At 38.8% G+C, this 27,678-nt stretch overlaps 1 protein-coding gene across 4 annotated transcripts in view; it reads left to right on the plus strand.

The window, feature by feature from the left end:
- The window catches only part of LOC119774932 (adenosine kinase-like), a 230,162-nt gene that overhangs the window by 57,527 nt on the left and 144,957 nt on the right, over positions 1–27,678 (plus strand). For all 4 annotated transcript variants that reach the window (XM_038272711.1, XM_038272710.1, XM_038272709.1 and 1 more), the window contains one exon: positions 25,400–25,572. In XM_038272711.1, the coding sequence (XP_038128639.1) occupies positions 25,400–25,572 (173 nt within the window). The remainder of the gene's footprint in view (positions 1–25,399; positions 25,573–27,678) is intronic.

Raw genomic sequence — 27,678 nt, forward strand, 5'->3', positions numbered from 1 at the left:
GATCTCTGGATGCACTTTCAGTGGATTTGTATTTAATTCCCTTGATTTTAAAGCCCATTAAAAAAAAAAAATCCAGTCAACCCATTGCCTCAAGAAGTCACTCATTTTGTTGATAGAGTCCACCTGTGCGTGCGTGCAGCTGTTCTGTATGGGTCCCAGGGGTTTTTAAGAGAACGTTGATAAAAAAAAAAACAGCATCATGGGGACCGAAGAACAGTGCAGAAAAATATAGGAGGGATTTGAATTTCAATGCAGGGCTAAGTTTTGAAAATCATATGGAGGACACATTCATAGTAGTGAGATGTTCTTCATCATTAAGAAGGTTAGGATCACTGGTTAGCTTCGATGGAGGAATAAATGCAACTAAATGGAGGATGATCCTGGAAGAAGCTCTTTAGAGAACTTTAAACTAGGGAGATGGTTCACCTTCCAGAAGCAAAGCGTCTAAATATACATTAAGGGAGAGAATGGAGCCATTTGGATCAAAGCATAAGTCATGTATCAGAAAGGCTCAAACATTGTCTAATCTTAAATAATACCAAAAATGTGTTGCAAGCAGGCTTCTAGTTAGAAATATTTCATAAGGTGTACACCTGGGTGTTCCACAACTTAAGTCTTTGTGTAGCAGCGCAAGCTTCGTAGGGTTAAATGACAATTGTCCTTCCTGGTAGGGAACAATAGGCATGGAGTGGCTAATTTGGTTTATAATCCTTGCTGGTCTTAGAATTGTTAACTGTCAGAGTTTGAATGAAATTCTTTGAAACACACACACAAAAAAAAAAGTATTTAGTACATGTTGAAAGAACAGTATTAGATAATCCACCAATAACAGTGCCCCTCCGAGCTGTGGCTCACCGACAAATGACCAATAAGATGCGACTCTTGAGAATCGTGAGATCTGATTTAAAAATTTGAACATTTGAGCGAATTTCCCGGGGGGAACACAGGTACACTGTGTCCTTTTTTATCACAGGCCGGCTAGCTAAAAGTCTGGTTACAAAAAAAATTATGCTCAGAGCTGAAGCTAAGAACAAGAACAATAAGAACAAGCAGAATCTTATCAGATGTGTAAAGCTGGGAGGCGTCTAACCCAGTGCTAAAGTATCAACTTATGTATCAGGGCTGAAAAAGCCTATTTCACTTTTTAGGTACTTATTGTTAAAATTGTTGTAATGTTAATTCAGTCACAACTAGGAAATGCTTTGCTTTTATATCCAACATAAAGTATGCCAATAAATTTATTTAAATACCACATAGTTTAAGCTTTTTGCATGACAATGTAATCACCTTCCAGTCATTGTCTTTTTATGTTTTGTTCTGCTTCAACCCTGAATCTCTTCCTTTTCTGCAAGACTTTTGATTAGAATTTCACCTACAGCCACACAGTTCTCTATTTTGATTAAAACATTTTTGAATTTGTTTCATCAAAGCTAACATTGGAAAAGGTTGCAGGTGCGCCGCTGAATAATGGACCCTTTTCCTAGACAGAACTTTTACAACCAGAATCTGCAGCGCTCCATTTTTGGGCTTCGGTTTCTCCAGGAATTAAAAAGTAAACTGTGTAAAAGTAATGTATAAATGGAATTCTAATAGCATAACTGTACTTATTTGGGTTAGGAAATCTCCTTGACTGTGATATTTGGGCAAAATATGTTTTGCGGCATTGATTTGACGGTAGTCAGTCTTGGCCTGGCGCTCGTTTTAGATGATTATCATGAAACTGTGATTTCATTAGGAGAAAATGGATTGAATCAGATCAAATTTGTTTTTTTTGGCAAAGACTAAGTCTGGTTGGCAGAAAGATCAATATCTAAATAAAACATTGAACCATTTTTCACTCAGGTTAGATTTGGCTTAAATGAATTATCCTCCCTTCTGGCTCAGAAACTTTCCATCAAAGTTTTGTTCTGTTAAAGTTATTGGTGTGCAGGGTGTAATTTCTGGTACAGATAATCCATTTTGAGAGTTTCGAAGTACTGTATATGTAAAGAGCATCTGTTACAGAGCTGTGTTTCTTCACTCAGCCTGCAAAGCATTAAATAGGTCAGTAATATTTCCCCTCTTTTGCTGCGGCTTTTGTAAAATGCTCAGAATACGGAGCCAAATTATTAGCATGGATGGAATCCACAGCATTAATGGTAACCAGGCAGGGTCGGATGACATTGTTATTGCAGCCGTTCTCAGGAAAGTGAGGGGAGCTGAAAATTTATATTTGATTTATAGCAGGGTTTGAATTTATGTTCCAGCTCTCGATAGGAAAGTAAGTAATCTTCGCCCGAATTCTCACAAGACAGGGCCCCACAGCATCTGGCGCTAGAAACATCTCTGTATCAAACAGTTCCTTCCAGTTTCTCTTTGCACTGCTTAACCACCAAGAATTTACACCTGTAGGGGATATAGTATTACTGTGTTCACTGGACTGGATTCAAGTCTGAGCATAGAGAAATTAGCAGACGGAAGGAAATGAGACTCTCTTTGCGGGAAATGTCAAAGAAATAAAGTCTGTCCAACACTAGATCGTTTTCAAAATTTTTATGTTGTCTGATATATAAACGGGAATTATTTTTATGCTACACTGATTTCACGTTTTAAAGGGAGATCATATAAATAGTATTGAAAAAGACAAAGTACAGTTTTAATTATCAATACGAGACGAGTAGCATGATAAGATACTATGGGAACAAAAAAAATAAAATTTGTCTTTTTAGAAAGAGATATTTCTTGACTCCTATAAATATAAGATATTTTTACTGACTCTCTGTGATGGTTAATAACCCCTCATGACAGAAAGGAAATATGCTAAATGTTCAGAAATATATTGCTTGAAGGGGAATCTGAATTTAATGAAGAAGTAATTGTAGATTCTGTTGTCTCAATAATTCTGACAACAGATCAGCACTTTACTCCGTCTATTAACTTAGAGAAATACATTGTTATAAACGTACATTGAAAGCTCTAGAGATCTGACCTCAAAGCAAACTGCTTGAGAAATTCCCCCCGGTTTTCCATTTTGCAACTGGAGCTATGGTAAGTTTGGGCTGATCTCATGCTGCTTTCATCCCAAAGCTTTGAAACGACCGTTCCGTCGTCTAGTTTCTGGAATGGATCACGTCAGTAACCCAACCAACATCTTGGAGCTGTATCCTGGCTGAGTTACAACTGTCGGTCTCATCGTGGTATATCCAGACCCTGGAGTGGTGCCCTTACTCCCGCCCGCGGCCTATGCTAGTTCAACAGGGACGGTAGGTGTGGGGATGGCTTGCGGGCCATGAGACTGTGGCGGGACTGCTTGCTCTGTGGGGTGTTATTTGTGTGGGTGCTTTAGCCACATCTCAAAATATTTCTGGTGGCCATCATGCTCCCTTCAATGTGTTGTGCTATCTGTGGGGACAGTTGATGAATAGTGCAGATGAGAATAAATAGGGAGGCTAGCTCACCAGTGGGGATGGTTATATGGTAAATGGTATAGGCCTGTTCTTATATAGGCCTGTACTTGACCAAAGCACTTTACACTACATTCAGTCATTCACCCATTCACGCACACACTCACACACTGATAGTGGCAAGCTACATTGTAGCCACAGCTGCCCTGGGGCTCACTGACAGAAGCGAGGCTGCCGTACACTGGCGCCACCGGGCCCTCTGACCACCATCAGTAGAAAATGCAGGTGAAGTGTCTTGCCCAAGGACACAACGACACTGAAAGTTGGAGCTGGGGCTTGAACCGTCAATCCTTCTATTTCAGGGCAAACTCCTACATCCGACGCCACTGTCGCCCTATATGCCCTCTTTATCTTGGTTATTCTGAGTTTCGGCTGCCAGAGTGAGCTTCTCCCTGCCCAGTGTTTTGGAGGCTCTGTGGTGGTATGACTGGGTAGCCTTTGGACTTCCAGTCCTGTGCTTCATTGATGATCTACCTCTATGTAGGGTATATGAGTGTGTAGGGTTTGCTGCTTTGTGTCTTTCTGTCTTCTGGTGCCTTCTTGAGTCCAGTATACCAGCCCTTTGCAGCCCTTGGGTGCCGTTAGGTTGCAGACCATCTACTGTTCTCTCTGCTTATAAAACTTTACTCCTCCTTGAGACTGACTTGCTCATTGGCTCCCACTTATCAGCTTTCTAAACCTATACTCACACACAAACACACTAACACACATAGAATCTAAAAGGTTGGCAATCATACAATAAAGTGGTGTTCTTGCTTTGATGCTGGATCAAGTCTGGATTAGATAGTCAATGGCACAATAGGGATAGCATCTTGAGTTATCTTTTTATAGAGTAAACTACCTTGGCAAGTGTAGGCAGTCGGTTTCTTTATAGTTTATGCCTGAAATTCACCAACAGGATGCTTGAAAAAAGTGTTTAATTGTCTACATGTTTCCCCTGAGTAGTTAAGTGTTGGCTGCTGTTACTGTGGTAACTTATTTGGGTGAACTCACTAACACTGTTATAGGTAAAAACTATTTTTTTAACACAGAGAGGGAATCAGCCGATCAAATGTGTATCATTTAAAATCTTTCTCATTCACACATCAGACTTATAATCTTATATAGTCTTCTTAAGAAACAGAAACAATATTTTCTGCTGTTTGACATCTATTTTTTTTTACTACCGAAACTGTTTTAAGATAGGTTGTTAATGCATTTTTTGTGGTAATCTTAATTATTCCCTCATATTTACCAGAGCCCAGCTCATAAGACGCTAAGCTATATTGACTTGGTTGTTATTTACCTTTTACTGCCTCCTAAGTATTGCAAGCAGTAGGGGAAACACATAAAAATGTTTCAACTGCACAGCTTGAGTGCTTTCTCAAGATTTCTCCCTAACAGCACATTGACAAGAGCACAAATGCTCTGTTTTGTGGCACTTTTACTGCACGTCGGAGTTGAAAACTCGTATCTTTGCATTATTATCTGCTGGCAGCGATGATACAAATACCTTCTTTATGGTTTGGTTATAACTGCCTTATTTTTCCTAGGGACACAGAGTGTTATTTATCACTGGCAGCGTTCATGAGGAGTAATGATGCATAATTCTGTTGGAGTTGTCTGGCGTGCAGCACCAGTCGGAGGGATCTGGAAGGTTATCAGAGCAATAAATCCTGAGTTTTCCTCTGTTGTTTGTCACGAAGCAGTGCTCCAGCCAGTAGTTATGATGCCTCCAGCTTGTTCTCTCCCTCTCTTTATAAGCCTTCACAAAAAAAACATGACTTGTTTAAAATGTGATTTGATAATGTAGAGTCTGATCACACGATCTTATAGTTCAAAGCAGGTAGCTGTTTTTAAACTCCTGTCCTTGATACTGTCTCTGCCTTCGGCTGTGAGATTGGAACGTGTTGTGCACGCTCCTCGTCTCTGTGATATTTACTGGTGCATTTTAACTGTTTTTTCGATTGCCATCATCCATTTCTGTATGTATATAAAATGAAAATTAAATTGAGTGTGCAGACTTTTACACATATATACCCACCCAGCAGAATCAGGCTCTTCTTCCATCATGGCTTATTTTCCTTGTTTAATTTATTGAATAAATTGCCTCTTTAACTTGTCAAGCAGGAGGAAGTCATCCATGTTTTTTTTTCCATGATCCAGTCTATTAGTGCAATGATAGGGTCGTTGCTGAGGCGAGCTCACTGATTGAATGGCATCCTTGTCAAGGTCAGGCCCGAGCTAAGAGCTATTTTCTGCTTACCTGTGCAGCCAGCCGGCCACAGAGTCTACACACAAACTGTCTCTGCACCAGCGAGCTTAGTAAGCGGAGAAGATCATCACGGATATTTCCAGCTGGAAACATGAAGAGAAACCTCTGTGCCTGCAGGAAAGGACACAAAGGCATGAGTAATATGATAAGAGGGATCTCACCACAATGCAAGAATGTATCAGGAAGGTATTTTTCTTATTTTTGTCAGCGGATGACTCACATTCACTCATTCTGTCCCAGTAACTGAGAAATGGTGTATTACTGTAAATGTAAAAAAAAACATGTTTGAGATGTGAACATTGGCTCTGAGGTCAGGATGACGGTTCAAATGTTTTATCTGGTCAGTTTGATTAATAGAAAGTGTAAGTTTCTTTTTGAGCCTGATCTTAGACAAATCTAAAAAAAAAAAAAAAAAAAAAAACAATGTCTTGCCAATTTTTCATTTTTGTTTTTACCATGATCCCCATAAGTCAAAACCTAATGCAACGATAGAGCTGTTTAAACATAGAGCCCAACTTTGCTATTCGTGTGCCACAGGATTCATTTCATTAAATCAGGGTAATTCTCTGGTGGCATCCTTTTAACCCGTATACAAAAAAAAAAAAAATATGACCCAGGTAAGGACGTACTAAATATACCCCAACTCACCTGTGACCTGGCCTCTGCCATCATTGGCATAAGACTTATAGCATAGGATGGGATTTTACTTGGACTTGCTCCCAAAAGGTGTGAGCTGTTTATTGGGCCTGCCCAAAAAATGACTTGAATTTCATGTGAAATTTAACTTGGATTTTAATTAAAGACTTGAGAATCAATTTGGACTTGGCCCTGTGATCCTTGAAACTTGAACGTGGGTCAAAACACTAGTATTAAGAACTAAAAGGCTTAAGGCTAGTGGTTGGTACGTAGAAACATAACTTTATCTGCCTTTTAAGAAACAGGTTTGCAGCTTGGTGTATACTTTTCTTTGAAAGATTAGAGACTGGATTTGAGGTCAAAAACTTATGAATTAACTTGAATTTGAGGTAGAAGTCTGAAGCCTGACTTGGAAAAGTCCCTTAAAGTCTTGAGTCTTTATATAGTGTTGAAAAACCAAAGACTTGACTTGAACTTGGCTCTCCAAAACTTGGTAGCTGAGCTTTGTGGATAGAACTTGAGACTCTATTTTCACTTGGAGACAGTAGCTTAACTTGTACATCTTCAAAGACTTTAGACTAGGCTTGTACTTAAAAAAAACAAACGACTAGTGTAAATCCCTGAACTCTGCTGACACTGAGTGATACAAGTTCAGAGAAGAGCAAATCAAACACACCTGCATTTAAATCCAGGAAGGTTTAATGTTGGATTCTATAATTAATCCATTGGGTGATGATGACTGATAAGACCTGAGTTAGATTGTTGTACACTAATCTTTCTCATTAGGTTGCAAATACATTCTGTTTCAAAACACAGTCACAGGGCTCATTAAAACCCATTTCCCCCTGGCAGTACATTTCTGACATTTTCTGCACTGCCACATCAAATTTAGCTTGGCCTGACCTGTGCTAAGCCCTAGACGCAATCTGTCATTTAGCGTATGTATTAAAAAAAAAAAAAAAAACATCCTTGGAAACATGAATCAAACCCGCTTGCTGCCATCTGTACAAGATCAAAGCACTATTAAAATCCACCATACTGTGTACAGGGGAGTTTATGGACATAGTGGGGGGTCCAGAACAGATTCACCTGTGCAGAGGCCAAGCACAGCTGCATTCCTAACAGCTGGAGCCCACTGACCACAGAAAGGATTAGAGGCTTTAGCTGCACAGGTCTCTTATTCATTTCCCTCTGCCAGAACCTTGCCTGGTACATCCCCTGCAAACCTGAATACAATTTTCTGATCTCTTAACAACACCTCTGTCCCCACTTTTATGCATGCTCACTCCCTACAAATCAGCTCCTGTGCTTTTATAGCCACAATTGTCTCTGCAGATAAAGAGGGCAACCTAGCAGTTAGGGACTCCCAGCCCATGAATCTGTTGTGGAGGGATGTTATTTCTCCTAACCCCCTCCAATTCAGATAAATATCGCCGTACAGGTTGCTATTGTGATGCTGCTGGTACTTGGCTTCTGCATCCAAGCTCAGCCCCTGGTGCCTGCCAGGTAAACCCATCTGCCTCTCTGTTGCTGGATCTTGGCTCTTACTGACTCTGAAACAACAGCACCTTGTTTATCGTGCAAATAATTCATCCCTTTCGGGCAACAGAAACCAAATCAAGGTTGCAGGTCTAACAAGGGAGTCAAGAAATGAGAGGAGCAAGTCAAGAGAAAAAAAAATCAGGTGTTTCTTTTTTAGATGAGCATTGTGCTTGGAAACAGCGACACATCCCTGATTCCTATGCAGCGCAAAGATGCTGCAATGTAATGTGTAATGGGTGTTTGTCTGTGAACGCTCTCCGCTGGAATCTAATTTAAAGGAATGTAAGTGATAGGAAAACTATGACAGAAAACCTCACTGAAATGCTTTTAAAAACATTGGTTTGCCTTCTGTATCATATTACCTAAAAACTATTACAACTTCTGCATAAGCTTTTACTGGTGGACATTAGCCTTTGAAAAAAATCACACCTAAATTAATCTGAAATGATGGGGAACAAAAACATCCTTATAATACACAGAGGGATCAGATAAGTAAAGAGAGGGAAAGCGAGCAAATACATATTTTTTCTATTTCGTAACCACTGGTTCTTTCATTTAAAAAGCTTCTAAATATTTTACCATAAGAAAAAAATGAAAGCAGATCAGTCATCCCACAACATATATCGAACATTTTTGGCAAAAAAAAAAAAATTGACTCAGTCTGGATTAAATATAAAAGCTTGCTTTGGCCTCCAGTATAATTGCATGTTGATAGCTCATGTTAATTAATTTGCATTTGCTCAAAATTGTACTCTCAATATTCCTAAAATAAGTAGCACTGTGACTTATGAAAGAACAGTTTAAAGGCATACATTATATGATTTTTCTAGTTTTATTAGGTTATATATATATATATATATATATATATATATATATATATATATATATATATATATATATATATATATATACCCTGTCTAGCTCCTGATAAACAGATGTCTGACAACCTGAAATGCATTGACTCATGTTCATAATACTTTATACAATTAATTTAATACAATAAAATTATATTCTTCCTGTTATGTTCATTTTTTAAACGAGTGATGGTGATATGTTGAGGCTTACCAGTAAACTGTGTAATAGAGCTTTTTCTGCTATTCATAATGGTGTTAAATACTAATTGGATCCAGCAACATAGTCTTGCTGTTCTTCCATAACATTTAATGTCTTGTAATTTTGCTCTGTCTTTCTACCAAGTACCCCAAACCCAATATACAGATGATTTAAAAATTGAATTTTAGTATAAGCTCTTGCAGTTCATACCATATAGCCATTTGATAAATTAGTCTTGTAATTAATAGAATTTCTCAGTCCTCAGTCTCATCTCTTGTATTTTTGGTGCTGTAGTAGTAGAGCCAAAATAATAGGGAATGTGTCAGTGCGGAAATACTTGCACAGATTGCATCAATATCAGTCAGCTTTAAGTTGTCTTGCAGCCAGAGCTTGAAGCCGTATGACAACTGTGAAACAGCCATTACCAAAGAGCTAAGAAGCAGCACACGGCATTATGGTGTGTTAGCAAGGAATGGAACACAGTCACTGGAGGGAAGACCACCAGGTTCTGGAGGTTTGAAGCTAATATTGGGTTGGTTTTCCAAGATGCTCTCTCTTGGAGTGTTGATTGCAGACCTGAGAGGCTGGTTGACTGATCTAAAGGGAAATTACTGGAGAGGGAGCAAGCTAATCCATGCCTTTGACTGATAATCGGCTCATTATCTTGCTGATCATTTACAGCTCTCCCTCTCATCTGCGCTCTATTCTTTTAGCTGTGTCACCGGAGCGGATCATGGCACCTTTTATTGGCTTGGCATAAAGCCTACCACGTCTAGACAGAGTTAAAACAACCATAGTAGCGATGGCTATTCTCTTCCTTTACACACTGAGGGATCTCGCCCCACTTATCAACTCTCTGGGGGTAGGGAAAAAAGCTAAATACAAACAACTGCAAAAACATCTGCAACCATGATGCGAGCAGTGCCCTAGAACCCTAACACGACTAACTGTGCATGAAATTGAACTGATTGGAGTTATTGACCAGAAGACTCCATGCAGCCCCTGAGAGGACACAGAGGAGTTTAGGTGGTGGTTATCGGGGGGTGCTTGTGTGTTACCTGATTGAGTGAAAAATCTCAGCCGGTTGCTTTGATGGAAGCCACTTTACAGGAAAGAGTGATTTAATGGAAGCTGCCAGATCTCATCAATGTCAGTGCTTGTAGTGCTCCAGCAGTGTTTTATATGAAAGTTCCTGCGATGATAGGCATTGATGGGCAGATGTTTGTTGGTTGTTTTAACTGCACAGTCAAGAGAAACACTTATTTGAGCTGCTGCTCTAAACGAGGACCCTTTGTACTTCCCTATTAATAGCCCTGTTGAATTTTAGCTAAGGTTGATAAGTCTATAATTAATGTGACTATCATTAGAAATGGCCCTTGTCTGGGGAGGTAGAAGCTGGAAGAATAGGAACTTAAATTGGACATGACATTATATATTAAAGCAAGAGACCTAAAAGTCCTGAAAATATGAAAAAATTATGCAAAATCATTTCTATATATATATAAACCAAATAGTAAAAAACATCAATATGATTTTTATATTTTCAAAAGTTGTTTTAAAAACCACAAGTTCTACTTTACAAATACATTCTGATTTCATTATTTTTTTAAAGATATGCCTGTACGTACTTTATAGGAAGAAGTGAGCCTTTTGAAGTGCTAACAAAGAGTGACGCCTCACCAGCCTCTCTGTGATATGAATGTGTTGCTTTTGGGTTTTTTTCTCAAGCTGCAGGATAAAAACCAAGTATCATCTGTCAACTCTCCTCTAAGAAACCCAATGTTGCTGTGTCTTCACTAGATTTGGATTGCTTTGCAATTGCATCATTAATAGAGCAGAAATGATTCCCAGCAACTCCGGGAGAATTCATTGACCCCTCAGGGAGAGACTAGAAACAAGACATTGTTTTTACTGGGGGGATATCTAACTAGAGGTCCCATTACCACATCATCAATATACAGAAGCTAGTGAGCAGGGAGAGGAGTAGAGAAGGAGAGGAGGGAATGTAATAGCTTATAGCGCTAATGGCAGTTTGAGCACTCAAGTCCCAAACATTCAGCTGCCTCATCTCATCTGGGCTGTGTAATTGCCCTCCTGGAAGCTGCCACGCGAAACGGCTGCCTCTGCAAGTGAAGAGTGGCAGCTGCTGGATGTTGAAGTGCAGGTCTGGGTCAGGTCCCCCAATGGGCCTCTTGCAACCATGAGATGTCATAATTAATAGTTATCTGCTAGCCTGCGGGCCTGCTTTGTATGGACATATTGTAAGTTAGCTGCAATAAGGTAAACTAAAGCCTAAAAGAATGTTAACACTTATTCTTTATTCATATCTTGAGGTCTGCACTCCACAAACAAGAAATTTTCACAATAAGAAGCTTAAAGGGTTTTAGCCAATCCAAGTTTTCCTTTCACCAGCCTTTAAAATTAAAGGAGCAGGAGAATATTTCCATGTAGCATTACAACCTGGTTATTTAGGAACCGTTAATGGTTATTTTTATCACTGCAGTTACACCAAGAAACGGAATTAAAGTCACTTAGAGAAGTTTATAACTTTTAAAACATAAACATTATGCACACAGTGTCCCTGCTACCAAACTTAAAATGTGTAAACAATCCACCTGGGTTTTGTTTTGTAGCTGCATTTCTTTGAGTCAAAAAGGATTTAAAATTAGGATTTATGGAGGAGCTAAACTGAGATGACTCGTATAATTATGGTACTTTTTATATATCAGTTTTTTTTTTTTATATCAATTCAGAATAATGTGGTTTACAAGCTTAAGCTATTAACTATTCCAAGAAAGCCAAGAGCTCAACCTCAACTTGAAATAATACTCCAATAGAAAGGAAAAACATGTTTGCCGTTTAAACGAAAATGATTTTATTAGCCTTTTAACTGTAGTTATGTTTGTATTTGGTGAGTATTCTAGCACGATTTCAATGATTTATGAAAATAGTGTCAGCCTAAACCACTAAGAGTTTTCTATTTATATATATATATATATATATATAGTTCCACAGCTAAGGGGTCTCAGACACTCACAGAACTGAACTTGTTTAAATCCTACCCAAAGAATAGGAATGTCTTTGTGTCAATAGGCAACTTTTTAGCCAGGACAGGTCAGTGTGGAGTACCCCAAGGTTCAAACCTTGGACCCCTTAGTTATCATAACTGTGCAGATGATAAACAGCTCTATATGGTGTTATTACCAGGTGACTCTGAACCTATTGCAAGTACTGAATAGATACTTAGAACCAACCAATGCTTGGGTTTGCCAAAACGTTCTTAACCCTGTAAAGCCTGGATCATGAAATAATTGACAGAAAATTCAATTCTTTAAAATTAGTTGCCATTGAACTTTCCACCAAATGCTATAAATAAAGTGTACATTTTAAGTTGAATTGGATGATTTATTTGACTCAATTTTGATACATTTGTCATTTTTTTGCATAATCTGTTGTTTTCTGTTTACTACATGTGTCTGATTGTGTAAGTCAGGCACCAAAAATTTCACACGGATGATGCAAATGTCTCAAAAACTCATGTATTAAATGTGAAGCACTTGGCTTTAAAGGGTTAATCTGAATGTAAGGAACACTGAAGTTATTATCTTTGGACGTACAGATGAACGATCTAGAGTCAAAGCAGCTTTATCTACTACTTTTAGAAACCTGTAAACAGGCCTACATATCTGGATTTAGTAATGAACTCAGACCTGAACTGTCAGAGACACATACAACCAGTTACAAGGTTGGGCATTCACCAAATTAATTAGTAGACTTAATTAGGTGTATAAGCGTACTATATGGGTTTAGTAGAGCACATACTACAGTTAGCAGTGTGATTAGACCTACCTGATATAACAAAGACCATCGCTGCAGCAAAACATATTATAAGTAATATTTAGCCGCTGAAGGATAGAAATACACATCGACCTGACTTCAACTTTTACTGTCAAATTGACGCCCTATTACTAAGATGGCTTTTTACCACCTTAAGATCATCTCCAGAAATAAAGAACTAAGTTTGCAACAAGATCTAGAGAAACTCATCCATGCTTTTATCTCAACTCACATGGATTACTGCAACCCTATCTTCACACGTCTGCCCAAAAAATACATCAGACAACTGCAGCAAATTAAAACTGCTGCTGCCCGTGTTCTCACTAAGACTCAAAAATAGAGCACATCGCCCTTGTTTTAAAGTCCTTACTCTGGCTACCTGTAGCTGAGAGAAACAACTTTAAAATACTTTTTCTTAGTTTTTCCCACCTGTTTAGAGCGACCTTAAGTTTGTAGTCTGCAAACAATTCAGATGAAAAGATGCCCTAAACAAAATATTTTATTACATACAGTATTGACCATCTCACTATTAATGTACATCTGGTTGATGTTTTTTATGATTTTGTGTGATGATTCTAATGTTTCGATGATTTCCTGTGTCTTTGTTGATGTTTTTAATGATTTTATTGAAAATTTAAATTTTTCATCAAATAAAGCACTTTGAATTGCCTTGCTGCTGAAATGTGAGTTACGAATACATTTTTACTTACTTACTTTCAAAGACAAGTGTGTGCCTCTTTGTTCTTGGCCCCTCTCACACTATCATCAGTTTACCCCTATGGATACAGCTAATCTGGATTTAATCCTAAAATAAGACCTCAGAATTAAAATAAAATATCTGATCGGTGTAATTCAGAACACATGTCATCTGAAAGCCCATATGAGTCAATTGAATCAAATCCCATTAACAGGAAAATATGTATAATTGTATTGAGTCATCGACTTTAAGTATCTGCTCCTTCTCCTACATGAACTAAAAAATGACACCTGACAGTCATTTGCATTGCTTTGTTAACCTTGCAGGGATCCCTGATTTAGATCAAGTGGGGAGGAAATTTAACTGTGAGAAACCCCCAATGGAACCAGGCTCAGCGTGAATGACCATCTGCCATTAATGACCGGGTCCAGATAGTTATCTGGAACAGTTAAGACGTTTGCTGTGTCCGAACGTCTGCCTTTTGTCACTATATAGGACACTATATAGTGGTTATGCCATTTTAGATGAGTGTCTGAGAATCTAGTGGATGAAAAAGTAGTGGACTCGAAATTTCCCACAAAGCACATTGAAAAGTAGTGATCATCCATGGTCACTAGACAAGTAAATATATCCCAGATTGCTTTGCGAGCACTTTCCATGCAAAGCATCATGGGATCTGTTGTGGTGACGATAAATAAGAAAGATGGCACAAACACTGTGCGGGGAGGTAGAGTTACGTGACCTACACTATATTGCCAAAAGTATTTGCTCACCCATCCAAATTATTGGAATCAGGTGTTCCAATCACTTCCATGGCCACAGGTGTATAAATTCAAGCACCTAGGCATGCAGACTGTTTTTACAAACATTTGTGAAAGAATGGGTCGCTCTCAGGAGCTCAGTGAATTCCAGCGTGGAACTGTGATAGGATGCCACCTGTGCAACAAATCCAGTCGTGAAATTTCCTCGCTCCTAAATATTCCACAGTCAACTGTCAGCTGTATTATAAGAAAATGGAAGTGTTTGGGAACGACAGCAACTCAGCCACGAAGTGGTAGGCCACGTAAACTGACGGAGCGGGGTCAGCGGATGCTGACGCGCATAGTGCGAAGAGGTCGCCAACTTTCTGCAGAGTCAATCACTACAGACCTAGAAACTTCATGTGGCCTTCAGATTAGCTCAAGAACAGTGCGCAGAGAGCTTCATGGAATGGGTTTCCATGGTCGAGCAGCTGCATCCAAGCCATACATCACCAAGTGCAATGCAAAGCGTCGGATGCGGTGGTGTAAAGCACGCCGCCACTGGACTCTAGAGCAGTGGAGACGCGTTCTCTGGAGTGACGAATCGCGCTTCTCCATCTGGCAATCTGATGGACGGGTCTGGGTTTGGCGGTTGCCAGGAGAACGGTACTTGTCTGACTGCATTGTGCCAAGTGTAAAGTTTGGTGGAGGGGGGATTATGGTGTGGGGTTGTTTTTCAGGAGCTGGGCTTGGCCCCTTAGTTCCAGTGAAAGGAACTCTGAATGCTTCAGCATACCAAGACATTTTGGACAATTCCATGCTCCCAACTTTGTGGGAACAGTTTGGAGCTGGCCCCTTCCTCTTCCAACATGACTGTGCACCAGTGCACAAAGCAAGGTCCATAAAGACATGGATGACAGAGTCTGGTGTGGATGAACTTGACTGGCCTGCACAGAGTCCTGACCTCAACCCGATAGAACACCTTTGGGATGAATTAGAGCGGAGACTGAGAGCCAGGCCTTCTCGTCCAACATCAGTGTGCGACCTCACAAATGCGCTTCTGGAAGAATGGTCAAAAATTCCCATAAACACACTCCTAAACCTTGTGGACAGCCTTCCCAGAAGAGTTGAAGCTGTTCTAGCTGCAAAGGGTGGACCGACGTCATATTGAACCCTATGGATTAGGAACGGGATGTCACTTAAGCTCATATGTGAGTCAAGGCAGGTGAGCAAATACTTTTGGCAATATAGTGTATGTTAGATACAGAGTATTGATCATCTGTCTAAATGGTCAGTTAACTCAGTTCACTATAGAGTCCACTATAAGTCCCTGCTCTGCATAGTGATTAAGTGATTTCGGGGTTAGGGTGGATGTTCGGACACAACCATATACTGTAGGCGTAGCCATGCATCCAGCTCATCACTAGGTGGTACATGTTATTGAAGTTGGTAGTTAAAACTGGACCCGTTGCGGTATTCTTGCAGTGTTTGAAAAAGTTCACTTATGACTAGTTTGTTAATGCTTGTTTTCCCCCCGAAAAGTTCTGCTACATTTGTTATCTAACTGCAGGAGACACTTTTAGTAATTCCTTTTTAGCTGATCCCACCAACAGGAAAGGGCAACAACTTTGGAGAATTATTTCCTTTCACACTAATATGAAACAGGGTTTCAAGGACTCCAGGGCTCAAACTAAAAGCTTACACATAATGCAACAGTCAAAGTTGCACAATAACAGAAACTGGATCGTTTTAAAATCTCATCCCACCCGTAGTTTTAGAAGGAAAATCACTTTAGTGTAATGTCCTAAACTATACCATTAATGTATACTTATTCTTACTTTGCCTGCAGGGAGTATCTGCTGCATCCCTAGCCTCTGCTTTTCAGGGATTATTTCTTTCCCTTATTTGTATTAAACTTCCTCTCTATATCTAAATGTCCCTAGAGATCTATCACTGTGGTGTTCCGTGGGAGTTCATTAATCTCTGGGGACTAACGTTTTCTCTTGTTAGGTAAATATACATGAGCTCCTAGTGCAGGATACGAGTTGGGAGCACCTTGAGGAAAAAAAAAAAAACCCAAAAACTTGCTCCTTCAATATCCCTCTTTCTTCCTGTCGTCCTTGTTCTTTCGAACACATAGCCCGGGGGCAAATCTCACCCTGTCTCATCTGCTGCTTAATTTCACTGGAGCGGCCCCTCAGTAATGAAGCGCCTTGATGTACATTTGCCAATTTCTGCCTCTGCTACCGCACTATAATTGGGATGTGACTAAGCATGAATACCCAGCACAGGGTTGGTTGACCTCTCTGTGACCCCGCGGATAGTGCTTTTGTCATAATGGAGGTATTATCTCACATGATCTGGGAGTGGATAGTGGGGGACTATCTACAGGGTGCCACGGAATGGAAATGAATTTGTGTAACTCCCAAGTCCTGTTCACCGCAGAGGGGGAGCTGAAATAAGTGCGAGATTTTTTTTTGCATGCTCGTAATGAAGACATTTTCTTCTTATCTATTGCCGCTTTGTGTTTATTGGAGTAGGAGAGCAGCTTCAGGCAAAAAGAAGCAGGGGTGGCTTGTCTTTTTTTCATGTGAAGGCAGTGAGTTTTGATGCTGGAGAGGATTTCTCTGCGTGTGTGTGTGTGTCAGTCACTTCTCTGCGTGGGTGCACTGTGTATTCGCATGTTAGTGTATGTGTGTGTCTGCTAATGACCCTGTAAAATGACAAGCAGAGCTGGAAGGGAGAGTACAGCCGCTTGTCAGTGAGAGAGAGAAGGTGGAGGAGGTAGGAAGGTTCAGATGTAGAGAGGAGGGGTGGGTTGGCGGCTGTGAGGTCGGTGGTTTGTGTGATTCACCATGCTGTCATCACAGAGACCGAGGCCCCTCAGTGGCCCTCTCTATTCCCACCTGAGAGGCCTGCAAATGGAGGGGCCACACTGTCATTATTTACAGCCTGCAGCTCCTAACCTTGGATTCGGAGCTCATCACTGTGAAGGGAAAATCAGATTGGACTTGACGTGTACCCGAGCCAGTGACCTTGATAAGTGAGAGGTGCCTACAGCAAGAGGTTAGGGGGAGATGAGCTTGGATTTGCACATATGTGTACATGTTTGCGTGTTTGTCTGTTACAATCAGGTGGAGAGTCTGAGACATGGCTGAATGACTGAATCATGACTCAAAATGCCGCGTGATCCGCCTGCTCAGGGACCGCGATACAGAAAGGAACATCAGAGAGTAAAATAAGATCAGTGCCAGGTCATTCAAACAGCAGCTTATTATAAGTCAAGTGAAGTTGGTGTGTATCATCCTGTCTATAAATAAACCAGCTTTCACACCTATAACATCTTGTAAACGCATTCATACCCTTTGAGCATTTTCCACATAATGTAACATTACAACCACAAACCTTAGCATATTTTACTGGGACTTAATGTGCTAGAATAAAAAAAAAAAGAATGCGTATTTGGGAGGTGGAAGGGAAGCCATGTATATACTATTTTAATCCTACCTCTGGCTGTGTTTCTGAGATATGGCTATACTGGAAATTGTACCTTTGCTAGTGTCTCAAATTTTTCCCTTCTAACAGGTTTTCTTCACAGATATACCTGTATTTAGATTATTAATCTTCTCTTAAACTCTTATGAGTTGAGGCCTATTAAATAAAAGCATCCCCACAGCATAATACTGCCACCAGTGTAGCTACTGGGCAGTGTTACCTTTTTTCAACTCCATGTTTTGTATTTGGGCCAAAATGTTAAATTTCTTACCTTGAGCCTTATATTAGTGTGTTTTTTTTATACGCACAGATTAACACCAGAGTTTGGACGGACTGAAAGGATAGATTTGTTTTAGTTATAATGTGTTTTTTTTTATTGTGTTTATAGTTCCCTTACCTGTTGTGATTAGGGACATACAGGAACACAGGAATACAGGAACACCCATTTAATCTCTTATGACACTAATACAGCTCAATATTGATAAGGTATCAGCAGGAATCATACAGAGATTTACTACTTATTCTTTAGTGAGGAATGTTAGAAAACATTTATCAATTGATTTAATACTCAAACAGAAGGCAATAGTGAACAACATAAGGTATGAGAACAACAGACCCATTTCAGGTGTCAGCAGGTATATTTGGATTTCAGGCTGATCCCGGACTGATTTATCAAGGTCAGTCTAGGATATCCCTTCTAGTAAAACATCATATTAGTGTGAGTCAGTACACTTCAAAACAGCGATCAATATCTAATAACTCATTGAAGAAACCCATATAAGAGGTGGAGTTACATTTACTTTTACTTTGGGAAACAAATAACAAATAACAAAAAAAAACAATAATTTTTAAATTGAATTAGTTTAAACAGAAAGCTGACAGCCAGAATTCATCTGTAATTAACATCCACCTAATTTTTAATAATCCTCGCCTTTTTGCAAACCCAAATATAAAAGCAAATAACTTAGGAACTATTAGCCCAAATTACACATGTGGTACATCATTTGAAAGCTGACACCTTTAGTTTCTGAAAGTATAAATGAAAATAAAATAAAATGAAAGTATATATGAAGATAAATGACTAAAACACAGCCGAAACTTCAGCAGTTAAAACATGACTCATAGTTGTTTTTCTTTCTTCTCAAATAGTAGGTTTTATTTGAATAACAGTTACAAAGAGATACTTAAGAATAAGCATGTCTCATTGCTTTACATTTATTCTACATCATGTCAACTACAACTACAGAAAAATTCAGACGTTTAGGTATAACAGTTCCAGAGCAATGGGACTTTTACCTTCTGGTGCCACTAGCGTCTCCAAGCCTCTCCAAATGTGCCAAATTATTCCAAATTGTGCTTATTGCTTTTACACAACAATTTTACCCCAAAAATGACACTAAATCATTTTGATGGCCACAAAACATTTTTGAAGCAAATTTTTAATTTTTCGAACTTCCATCTTTTTATCTAACAGTGTGCAATGATCCAGTCACTAATCTCCCTGTGTGCCGTTTATGCCGGGCAATATATCCTGGCTGCACTATTGAAATTCACCATGCTTAACCTTGTTTTAAAGAAAATTTCCTTGGTTACAGATCCAAAAATTTGCTTGTGGACTTTATGAGCCATAATATGAGGGGAATCATGCGTAAAGAGGGCTGCTGAGAGGGAGCGCTTGTGATGCTTGGAGGGCTGTCCCGGTGTCAAAGCTCAACACGTAATCGACGGGGACAATTTTGTTTGCAGGCTGGAAGGTGAGGGAAAACAAACATGTCCAACATTGACCCGAAATGTTTATGAAAGCTAGGTTAATTAAAAAATGGTTAGCATTAGCCATAAGGATCCAATTTTTCTGATGGTAAAAAAAACGGACTTTATGTGGCGATTTTCTCATCATGGAATGTTTTTATTACGAATACACTGGATTAGTTTTTTATCAGTGGACCCTTACAGACAAATGGACTATTAACAATTGAAGACAGGATTTATAATATGGCTTTATGAATGCTTCAAATGTAGGAAGACAAAGATTTATTTTAGAAATTCCGATTAAACATGCTGCTATGTCTTTATTAATTGTGCTTTGGTGCTCATGGTTTCTATAAGATAAACAATGGATCCAATGGTCTATCTCGGTAAAAGTTTAATAGGTGTTATAAGCGTAGTGCTATGTTCAGTCTAAATAAACAAAACGATGCACCGCGACCTAGTGAAAAATTAAAAAGGCAAATTTAGTCAATCTGATAATGTATACATTTATTAGATGTTGGCTGAAGCTAGTTTTCTAGAGTTATAGAAAATGACTGGGTAGCTTATAGAGAAACCATAGCTAATAAAGTTATTGCCTAATAAGTTGTAGCTAGGAACTGGTACAGTCTCTACTCCGGTTGATTAAAATGCCACACTCACATTTAGATAGCCTTAGACACCCTGCTAATACATAATCAAAGGATAGATAGAGGTGACGCATTTTCCCACCGGCTGACATGTAAGGCAGTGAACAGACTCTAGCAGAGATGTGCCTCAGCTTTAAAAACGAATATAATCATAACTTGGGGCTTTTCTTAATTCTGCTCCCACTCTGTTACCTGACAGGAGCTTAGCATCTATCTCTGTAAACTCGCTCTGCATTGTTTACATCAAAGTGTTAAAGTCTAGTTTCGTCTCAGAGGTATCCTTGGAGGATGTTTCGTTAACTGTGACCACTTTTGGGGTTAAAGAGCAGAAGCAGCTCTGAGAAGTCTGACTGCTATCTGAATGCGCTCCTTTTAATATAGTAATACAATACTGTATTAGTGGATATTCAACTTCTACACTTTCACAAAAGAGTGGTTAATGCAGCACTAAATAATTTCCCCCTACAGGACTTTTTAAAAGCAGCACCGTTGTAAACACTGACTGCTCTCCATGAGCTGCACAGCTCACAGCTACAGCATTGTCGCTTTCTGGAAGATGCATGCCCCAAGCAAATTAGAGGAGGATATACTGAGGAAAAATATAACTTAATGCTGATTTTAATGTGCTACTATTTTCCCATCTGGACAACATCTGCATCATTTTGCAATGCATAGCATGCAAGTGTTGCGTTGATTGACACTGTAAGGGAATGACATTATTCATCTGAGAACACAGCGATAAACTTTAGAGACTGTCTTGAAATTATGGCTATTTTATATCTAGAAAGTGTGTTGGACAGATATAAATTTCTACTTATTTTAGAGCATAATAATTGTTTAGATCAGAAGCTAATTTCTGATTTGCCAGTGATGGCCTCTCACTGCTCTGAGTAGGTCTTCACTTAACAAACTCATCCCATTTGGTGACGCTAACCATAACTTATGATCGTTTTACAGGACCTCACATTATAAAATACAAACCTGTTAAAGTTTGTCTCTAGTGAGTACACATGAGCATATGTATATTAGCTTGACAATGAGGAGAGAAGGGTACAACTCTGTTCTTGAAATGGGTGGTTTTGGTGGTCTCCAAAAAAACTAAGAAACCAATAATTACCTGAAATCTCATAACATTATAGAAGACTTAAGTGAGCAATTTAATCCTGGAAATAATGCGTAAATAACTATTTGCTCATGTTCTCTTTTGTTCCCGTAACTTGATCCAAAACAGCCTTCATTGCATCTCTTGGTTAATTAGGCTACTTGGCAGCAGGTTAGTGACAGGACTGGGCTTTGACAGTGCATCCAGGGAGAGTTTACGGAGCTAAAATAGTGAGAGGCTGATCAAACTGTGAATGACTGTGTGTGGTCAAATACTTCTGTGTTAAATGAGTAACAACTCTTGGTGTTAAGCTGCAAACAATTTGGGAATTTTATTGTCTACCTGGCAGTGGCTGCAAAAGTTGGACTCCATTGTGTGTTGTAAAAAGCCTAAAAGGGGGTCTTGGGCCACATAAAAATAGCATGTATAAATTAAAAGAAAAAGTACACCTTAGCCAGAGTTCTTACTTTTTTCATGTTATGTCCTTAGAAAGCTACATGCTTTAACATGTTTGGATTTTATTTAAGTGTTCAAACATAGAGCATCAATGTTGATAGCAAAAAAATTATATTTTTTTCACTCCGTGCATTTTAAAAATTGAACCTTGTCTGAAGTCACAGAGCATCAGCATTTCTACTGCGATTGAATTACTAACAAGTGGACTTGTTTATATGTGTGACTCCCTGATATAATTTGTTGCACTAGATTTGGTACAAATTATTTCCATATCCTATCTTATTATTAAAGGAAAAAATAAAAATAAATGTTTTTTTATAAATGAAACCCTGTGCTGTTCACTTAATTTTATATCACATAAACTCTTAATAAAATACAAGGCCTTAGTGCTTGTAAATGACACTATTTGGAAAAGACAAAGGGTTTGACGGTTGTTTTGTTTTTAGCAGAAGCTGAAAATTTTGTAACCCACTGATTCACAGTTTATATTAATATTAATCTAGCTGTAGAATAAAGAGTTGAAGCCAGTACTGAGTTTAATAATATATCATGAGGTTGTCTCTGGATTGATCGAGGACTACAGGTCACATATAATAATTTTACCTTCTAGAAAATTACAAGACCATTTTTTTATTTAGACCAGGCTTTTTAAAGGATAACTGAGGTTTTCTTTTATTTTTTAATCCAATTTGTTTATAACAAGTCTTGAATGCTGTGTCCTTGAGGATGGAGAAAGGTGACAGTCCAGCCTGCCTCCAGTGCCGAATTCAAAATATCACATTTTTGTCTGCTGGGTATGTTTATTAAAATTGTTTAGTGGCATCAGAAAAGTAATCGGCCGTATTTTCAAGCTTCAGTGATATTAAATGTCAATGATAACAACTGTTACAAATCCTTTCACAACAAATTTGAACACATTTCAGTTTACATTTTAGACTTCATGTCTGGCACAACACATATTCATTGATAATAATTATGAACTTATTAGTTTTTGTGGAGGAAAAAGAATGGCGTTTTCCCTTCTTCTTGTACTCTAACCCCCTTTAATGGTATACCCTTAAATAGGATCTAATGCAATCAGATGCTTTCACTGTAAAGCATGGTGATGGCAGCATGATGTTGTGCATCTGCTTTAATGCAGCAGGAGCAAGAAATATGTTTTTTTTGTTTCTTGTATTTTTACTTTCCACTTCAAATTTATGCACTTTGTCTTTGGACCCTTTCTATCAAAAACCAAACCAAAAAAAAGATTTTTTTTTCTGGGCTTTTTTATGTGTCTTTGTTTTTTAAGGAGTATAGAAACTTTTTTTATGACACTGTATGCCACCATTAGTTATATTATCACTTATCACAAAGGAAGTATATAGGGCTGGGCGATATAGAAAAAAAGCTTATCGATAAAAAGAAATGCATATTGATCGATATCGATAATTATTGAAAAGATTTGAAACCATATTTTATGTGCTCTGCCTGGACTTTTTATAATATTGCTAAATGATTTAATTTTAATAAAAAACACAAACACAGACTTCCAATTAAATATTTATTTAACCAACTTTTTTTAGCCATAACAGAATTGTTTTAAAGAAAAATAACTTAAGAGACCTGAGTTATGTTATAAATACTGACAAAGAATAAACTACAGTGATCAGAAAAGTGACCAAAATAAATATAACAAATAAATAAATGCCCCCCCCCCACCGCCGCCGCCGCCCCCGTTTCCTGCTTTAACCTCAGTTATTACTTTGAAGTTTCTGGCCCCTCAGCATTTTTATCTCAATTGTTAGAACTACGTGGGAAACTGCCCAGAACTGAAAATATATATATATTTTCCGAAGATTCCTCGGAGGAGAGCCGCGCCGGGGCCTACACAGCTCGTACTCCTGCGGGTGTGAGCGGCTGAGATGATAAAAAAAAAAAAAAAAAAGTTGGTTGTGTTATCAGACTTCGTTTTCACTGGTTCCCGACACATTTTCCAGATGACTGTGGTTTGTTTTTGGTCCGACATGCCATGACCGAAATACTGCCAGACTGCCGAAATACAAAAACCCTTCTTTGAAACAGTTTCCTCCGCCTCTCCTTGCTGCATCTTCATGTGCTCTGTGTTGTGGTTTGAGAGGGCGGCGCTTTGTGACGGCGTGCCTGGGTCCGCGATTGTGATTGGTTGGGAGGAAGCAGTGACTAGCATAAACCTACATGCTAGGCTACAATGAGAAGGAAGGAAAACCGCGTTTATTTTTTATCGAACTTTTATCGACCCTCCTTTTTTCTATTGCGCCACACGTCTATCAATCGATATATATCGTTATTGAATTATCGCCCAGCCCTAGAAGTATATATCAGTTTAGCGAAAAGGGGGGACTTGCCTGCTCTTCAGATCTTTCCAATTTTGCAAATATTTTCCAGAATAAATGGAATAAAGAAACTCTGACCTTTGAACAAGCTGTTTTGTTATCAGGATGAAATAGTTAAACATTTTAAAATGACAGCACTTATTTTTATTAGTCCCCAAGCATCTGCATTCCACTTTTTGAAACAATTATTAATGTATCACTTTAGCAAAACATGCCGCTGTACTACTTTGCTCTTTGTAAAAAGGGAAAGATTAAAGTTAATCAAAAGCCTTAATTTTCTGAAATTTTAAAACTCCAATTTTAAGTGTTTTAAAAAAATAGATTTAAATAAGTACATGTAACACTCATATTACCGCTCATATCTGCATAAAACAGGACCTTCAAAGCAAATTGATGAATAGGGTAACGATAGATTAAAGCACCATCAGAAACATAACAGAAATGATTAAAATTTTTTTAAAAACAATCATAAGTTATAAAAATTCATATAGAATGACAATTTCACCGCCACTTTGAAAAGACGGAGAACATTTGGTGGCAAATTTTTAACATGACATCATTAAAATAAAACCTTGTAACACATAATGTATAGAACTTTAACTTTTGATTTCCATATTTTTGTTATATTCAGTATTTAAAGTTAAAAGTCATATTGATAAGCTCTCTTTGGGTAGTTTTGCTCCTTTGTTTCTCTATATATATTGTGTTCCAACAATTCTATCTCAGGCCAGGTAGGTAGATGTGTGAAATAACAAAAGGACCTCAGGACAAATGATGAAAAAGCAGTTTTCTTCTAAGATGAGATACAGGTTTTGTGGCATGAAATGATTAATTTCACACATATACGGGTCATCTCCAAAAGCAGCAACGTCTCATTCACAGGGGTCCCTCCGTCAGCAACAAAACAGGAGGCTGCAATAAAATAAGCAAACAGCAGCACGTACTGCACGTCAATAAATCTTTGGAGGTTAAACCTGAGCTGTGTTGGATCCAAGCAGCCCAGTCAGGTAAAAGTCACTGAGTACATCAACACAGTCAGGAACGGGAGAAAAAAAAAAATATTCTTCAGCAGCTACAGGCTCACACACAGTCTGTGTTTGCATAAGAAGGAAGTAGCCTTAAATTGTTGGGTGTGTGTAAATAAGGAGATGAGACTGTTTTTAGCACACCGGGTGGAAGGAGGAGTGCTTGGATGAGAATAGTCTCTCTGTGTGCAGCAGGATTGCTTTTGGGTTGTTTACGACAGCTCACAGCTCTCGTATATCAAAGGCAGTATGTTTGCTGTGAAGCTACAGTTTGCATGCCATCTGCCTTAGATGAACTTGACCCTCCAAACAGACTAGTATTTGTAAACTGAGCACTTCTCTGTACTGTTTTTATTTCCTCTTTTCTAGTGGATGCTCCAGAAACCACACAAGGTGGCTACCTTCTTTGGGTGCATTGGGAAAGATAATTTTGGCGAGATCCTGAAGAAGAAGGCAGAGGAAGCCCATGTGGATGCCCATTACTATGAGCAGAACGAAGAGCCGACTGGTACCTGTGCAGCCTGCATCACTGGAGACAATAGGTCAGTCTCCTCTTTGGCCTCTACCACCAATAAACAGCACTTTATCTCTGATTTGACAGAGCCTCTTCTTCTCCAGGCCTTTGACTTCTCCATCATAGCTCAGCTCACACATCACAGGGAAAAAAGAACAGCTCGAAATTGTTTTTTTTGGGCCCCACTCAGTGTCTGCCACCCCAGTGGGTTGTCATCCATCTATAGGCTGACAGTAGCAATGTGTTAGAGATTCTTTGGCTATCCCACTTCTCACCTGTCAGCCTGTAAAAAAGGGGTTTTAGCGTCTCAGGTGACTCTGGTACTTGTATCATGATCAGCACATCTGAGACAGCAGAGGTCAAACCTTCCTGCTCAGACACACAAATATCACTAACATTAAGGGCTGCAGTTCATGATAGCCCTGGTGGCGATCAATAACCCTCATTTCTAAACACTCCTCTCCCAGGCAGCCTTTTCAACTGACAGATACCACAGTTGTCAGTCAGTCAACAGCCGGACCCAACCCACCCCGGCAGCAAACCCCTGCGAATGGTCTTAGTGGGCTTGTTTGATGTGGGCTTTGACACCTGAAAAGGTCAGGTGCTGTGCTCGAGGAGGTGAACTCTGTAATATTTCTTACAGGTGTTTAACAGAGAGCTCAGGAGGCCAGAGGAAAGGTCACTGACTGGGCCAGATTGGAAAAATGATGGCTTTGAAGAACTGGGAGCTGACATGTCACAGCCTCTCAGGCTTTGATTAGTGAAAGGCTTCACACTTAGAAAAAAAAAGTCTACTTTTCTTTCTCATATCTGGGTTCGAGTATGTGACTACAACGCATTAAAACAGTCCAATTTTAGAGACCAATGACTAAGTTTGTTCAACTCTTAAATGTCCAATCAAACATTTAATCAGCAAACCAAGAATTTCTTACACTGTATGATTGCAGCCCAAATTCAATTTTAAAGTATATAAAAAAAAGAAATCAGTTCCTAATTCAGTTAAAACGAATAACCATAATACTTTTAAATAATCGGGATGTAAAAGTCTATTTTTGTTTAAAATCCATGACCATTTCACACATTTCTGACTCATTATAAGCCTGCTGAATCCAATCATGTTTGGCTCAGTTACAAAGAAGGTTTATTATGTTGATTGCTGCAGTTTACTATTAATTTTAAGCGCTGAAATATAACAATTAAAATTGGCTTAATTAGCATCAGGTATAATTATCATGGGCTGTAATTCAATAACAGTGACATGGTGTATATTTTTAGTCAGGTAGTTTTCCTGTTTATACCAGTTTAGTGTCAGAACAGAAATGCATATGATTAATTCTTCTGCCATTTAGACGTATACTGAGAGATATGGCTTGAAAGGAGAATGTTTTTAATGTAATTTTAATAAGTATAAATAAGTATTTACTTATACTTTCAGTCCAATATTTAATTACAATTGATGGCATTTGTATGTTTAATGATCTTAATGGCTTGAAACCAGAGCAAATTGGAAAGAAATGCCAAACTACATGTTATTTGGTAGGAAATGCAACCCAATTGTGTTCTTTAACATACTATAGTGCTCATTTTCTTGACAGCTCCTGAGATTGTGTCCCAACTTAAGTTTTTAGTTTTTAGGTGGAATAACGCCAAAGATGTTTAAGTCTTTTATGACCAAAATGAATATTCTTACATGCAGTCTACCCTAATGAAGAGGTCTGCATAGAATGACTTCAGTTTTTTTGTTTGGTTGACTTATGAATACTTTTTGACTTGTAATAACTTTTGATTTAAAAGTATCTCTGGAAATTTATTTTCAATATTTAATATTTCCCCCTCTAAAAAACTGGCAACTGGCGTCTAAGGCGGGAACCTCTGCAGGAAGAAAACAGGCTAGTGACCACGTCAATCTGGCGGAGCAAGATTATGAATTTTAGAGTCACTAACCTGGTCTTAAAGTTAATTCCGTGGCCAGAGGACGAGGTAGATTCCGGTCGGCTGCCAACAAGATGCGGCAGAAGCTGACCAGAGAGTCAGAGAAGTTGTAGCCCCGGAGAACAGGCAGGAGATCAGATCCAAGCAGCTGAAGGAAAGCAGGATAATCCAGAAGGCAAAGCCAAAGTCGGTGTCGAGGAGG

This window comes from Cyprinodon tularosa, unplaced genomic scaffold (assembly GCF_016077235.1).
Source record: "Cyprinodon tularosa strain WSP-4 unplaced genomic scaffold, ASM1607723v1 ctg84, whole genome shotgun sequence".
NCBI classification, from domain to species: Eukaryota; Metazoa; Chordata; class Actinopteri; order Cyprinodontiformes; family Cyprinodontidae; genus Cyprinodon; species Cyprinodon tularosa.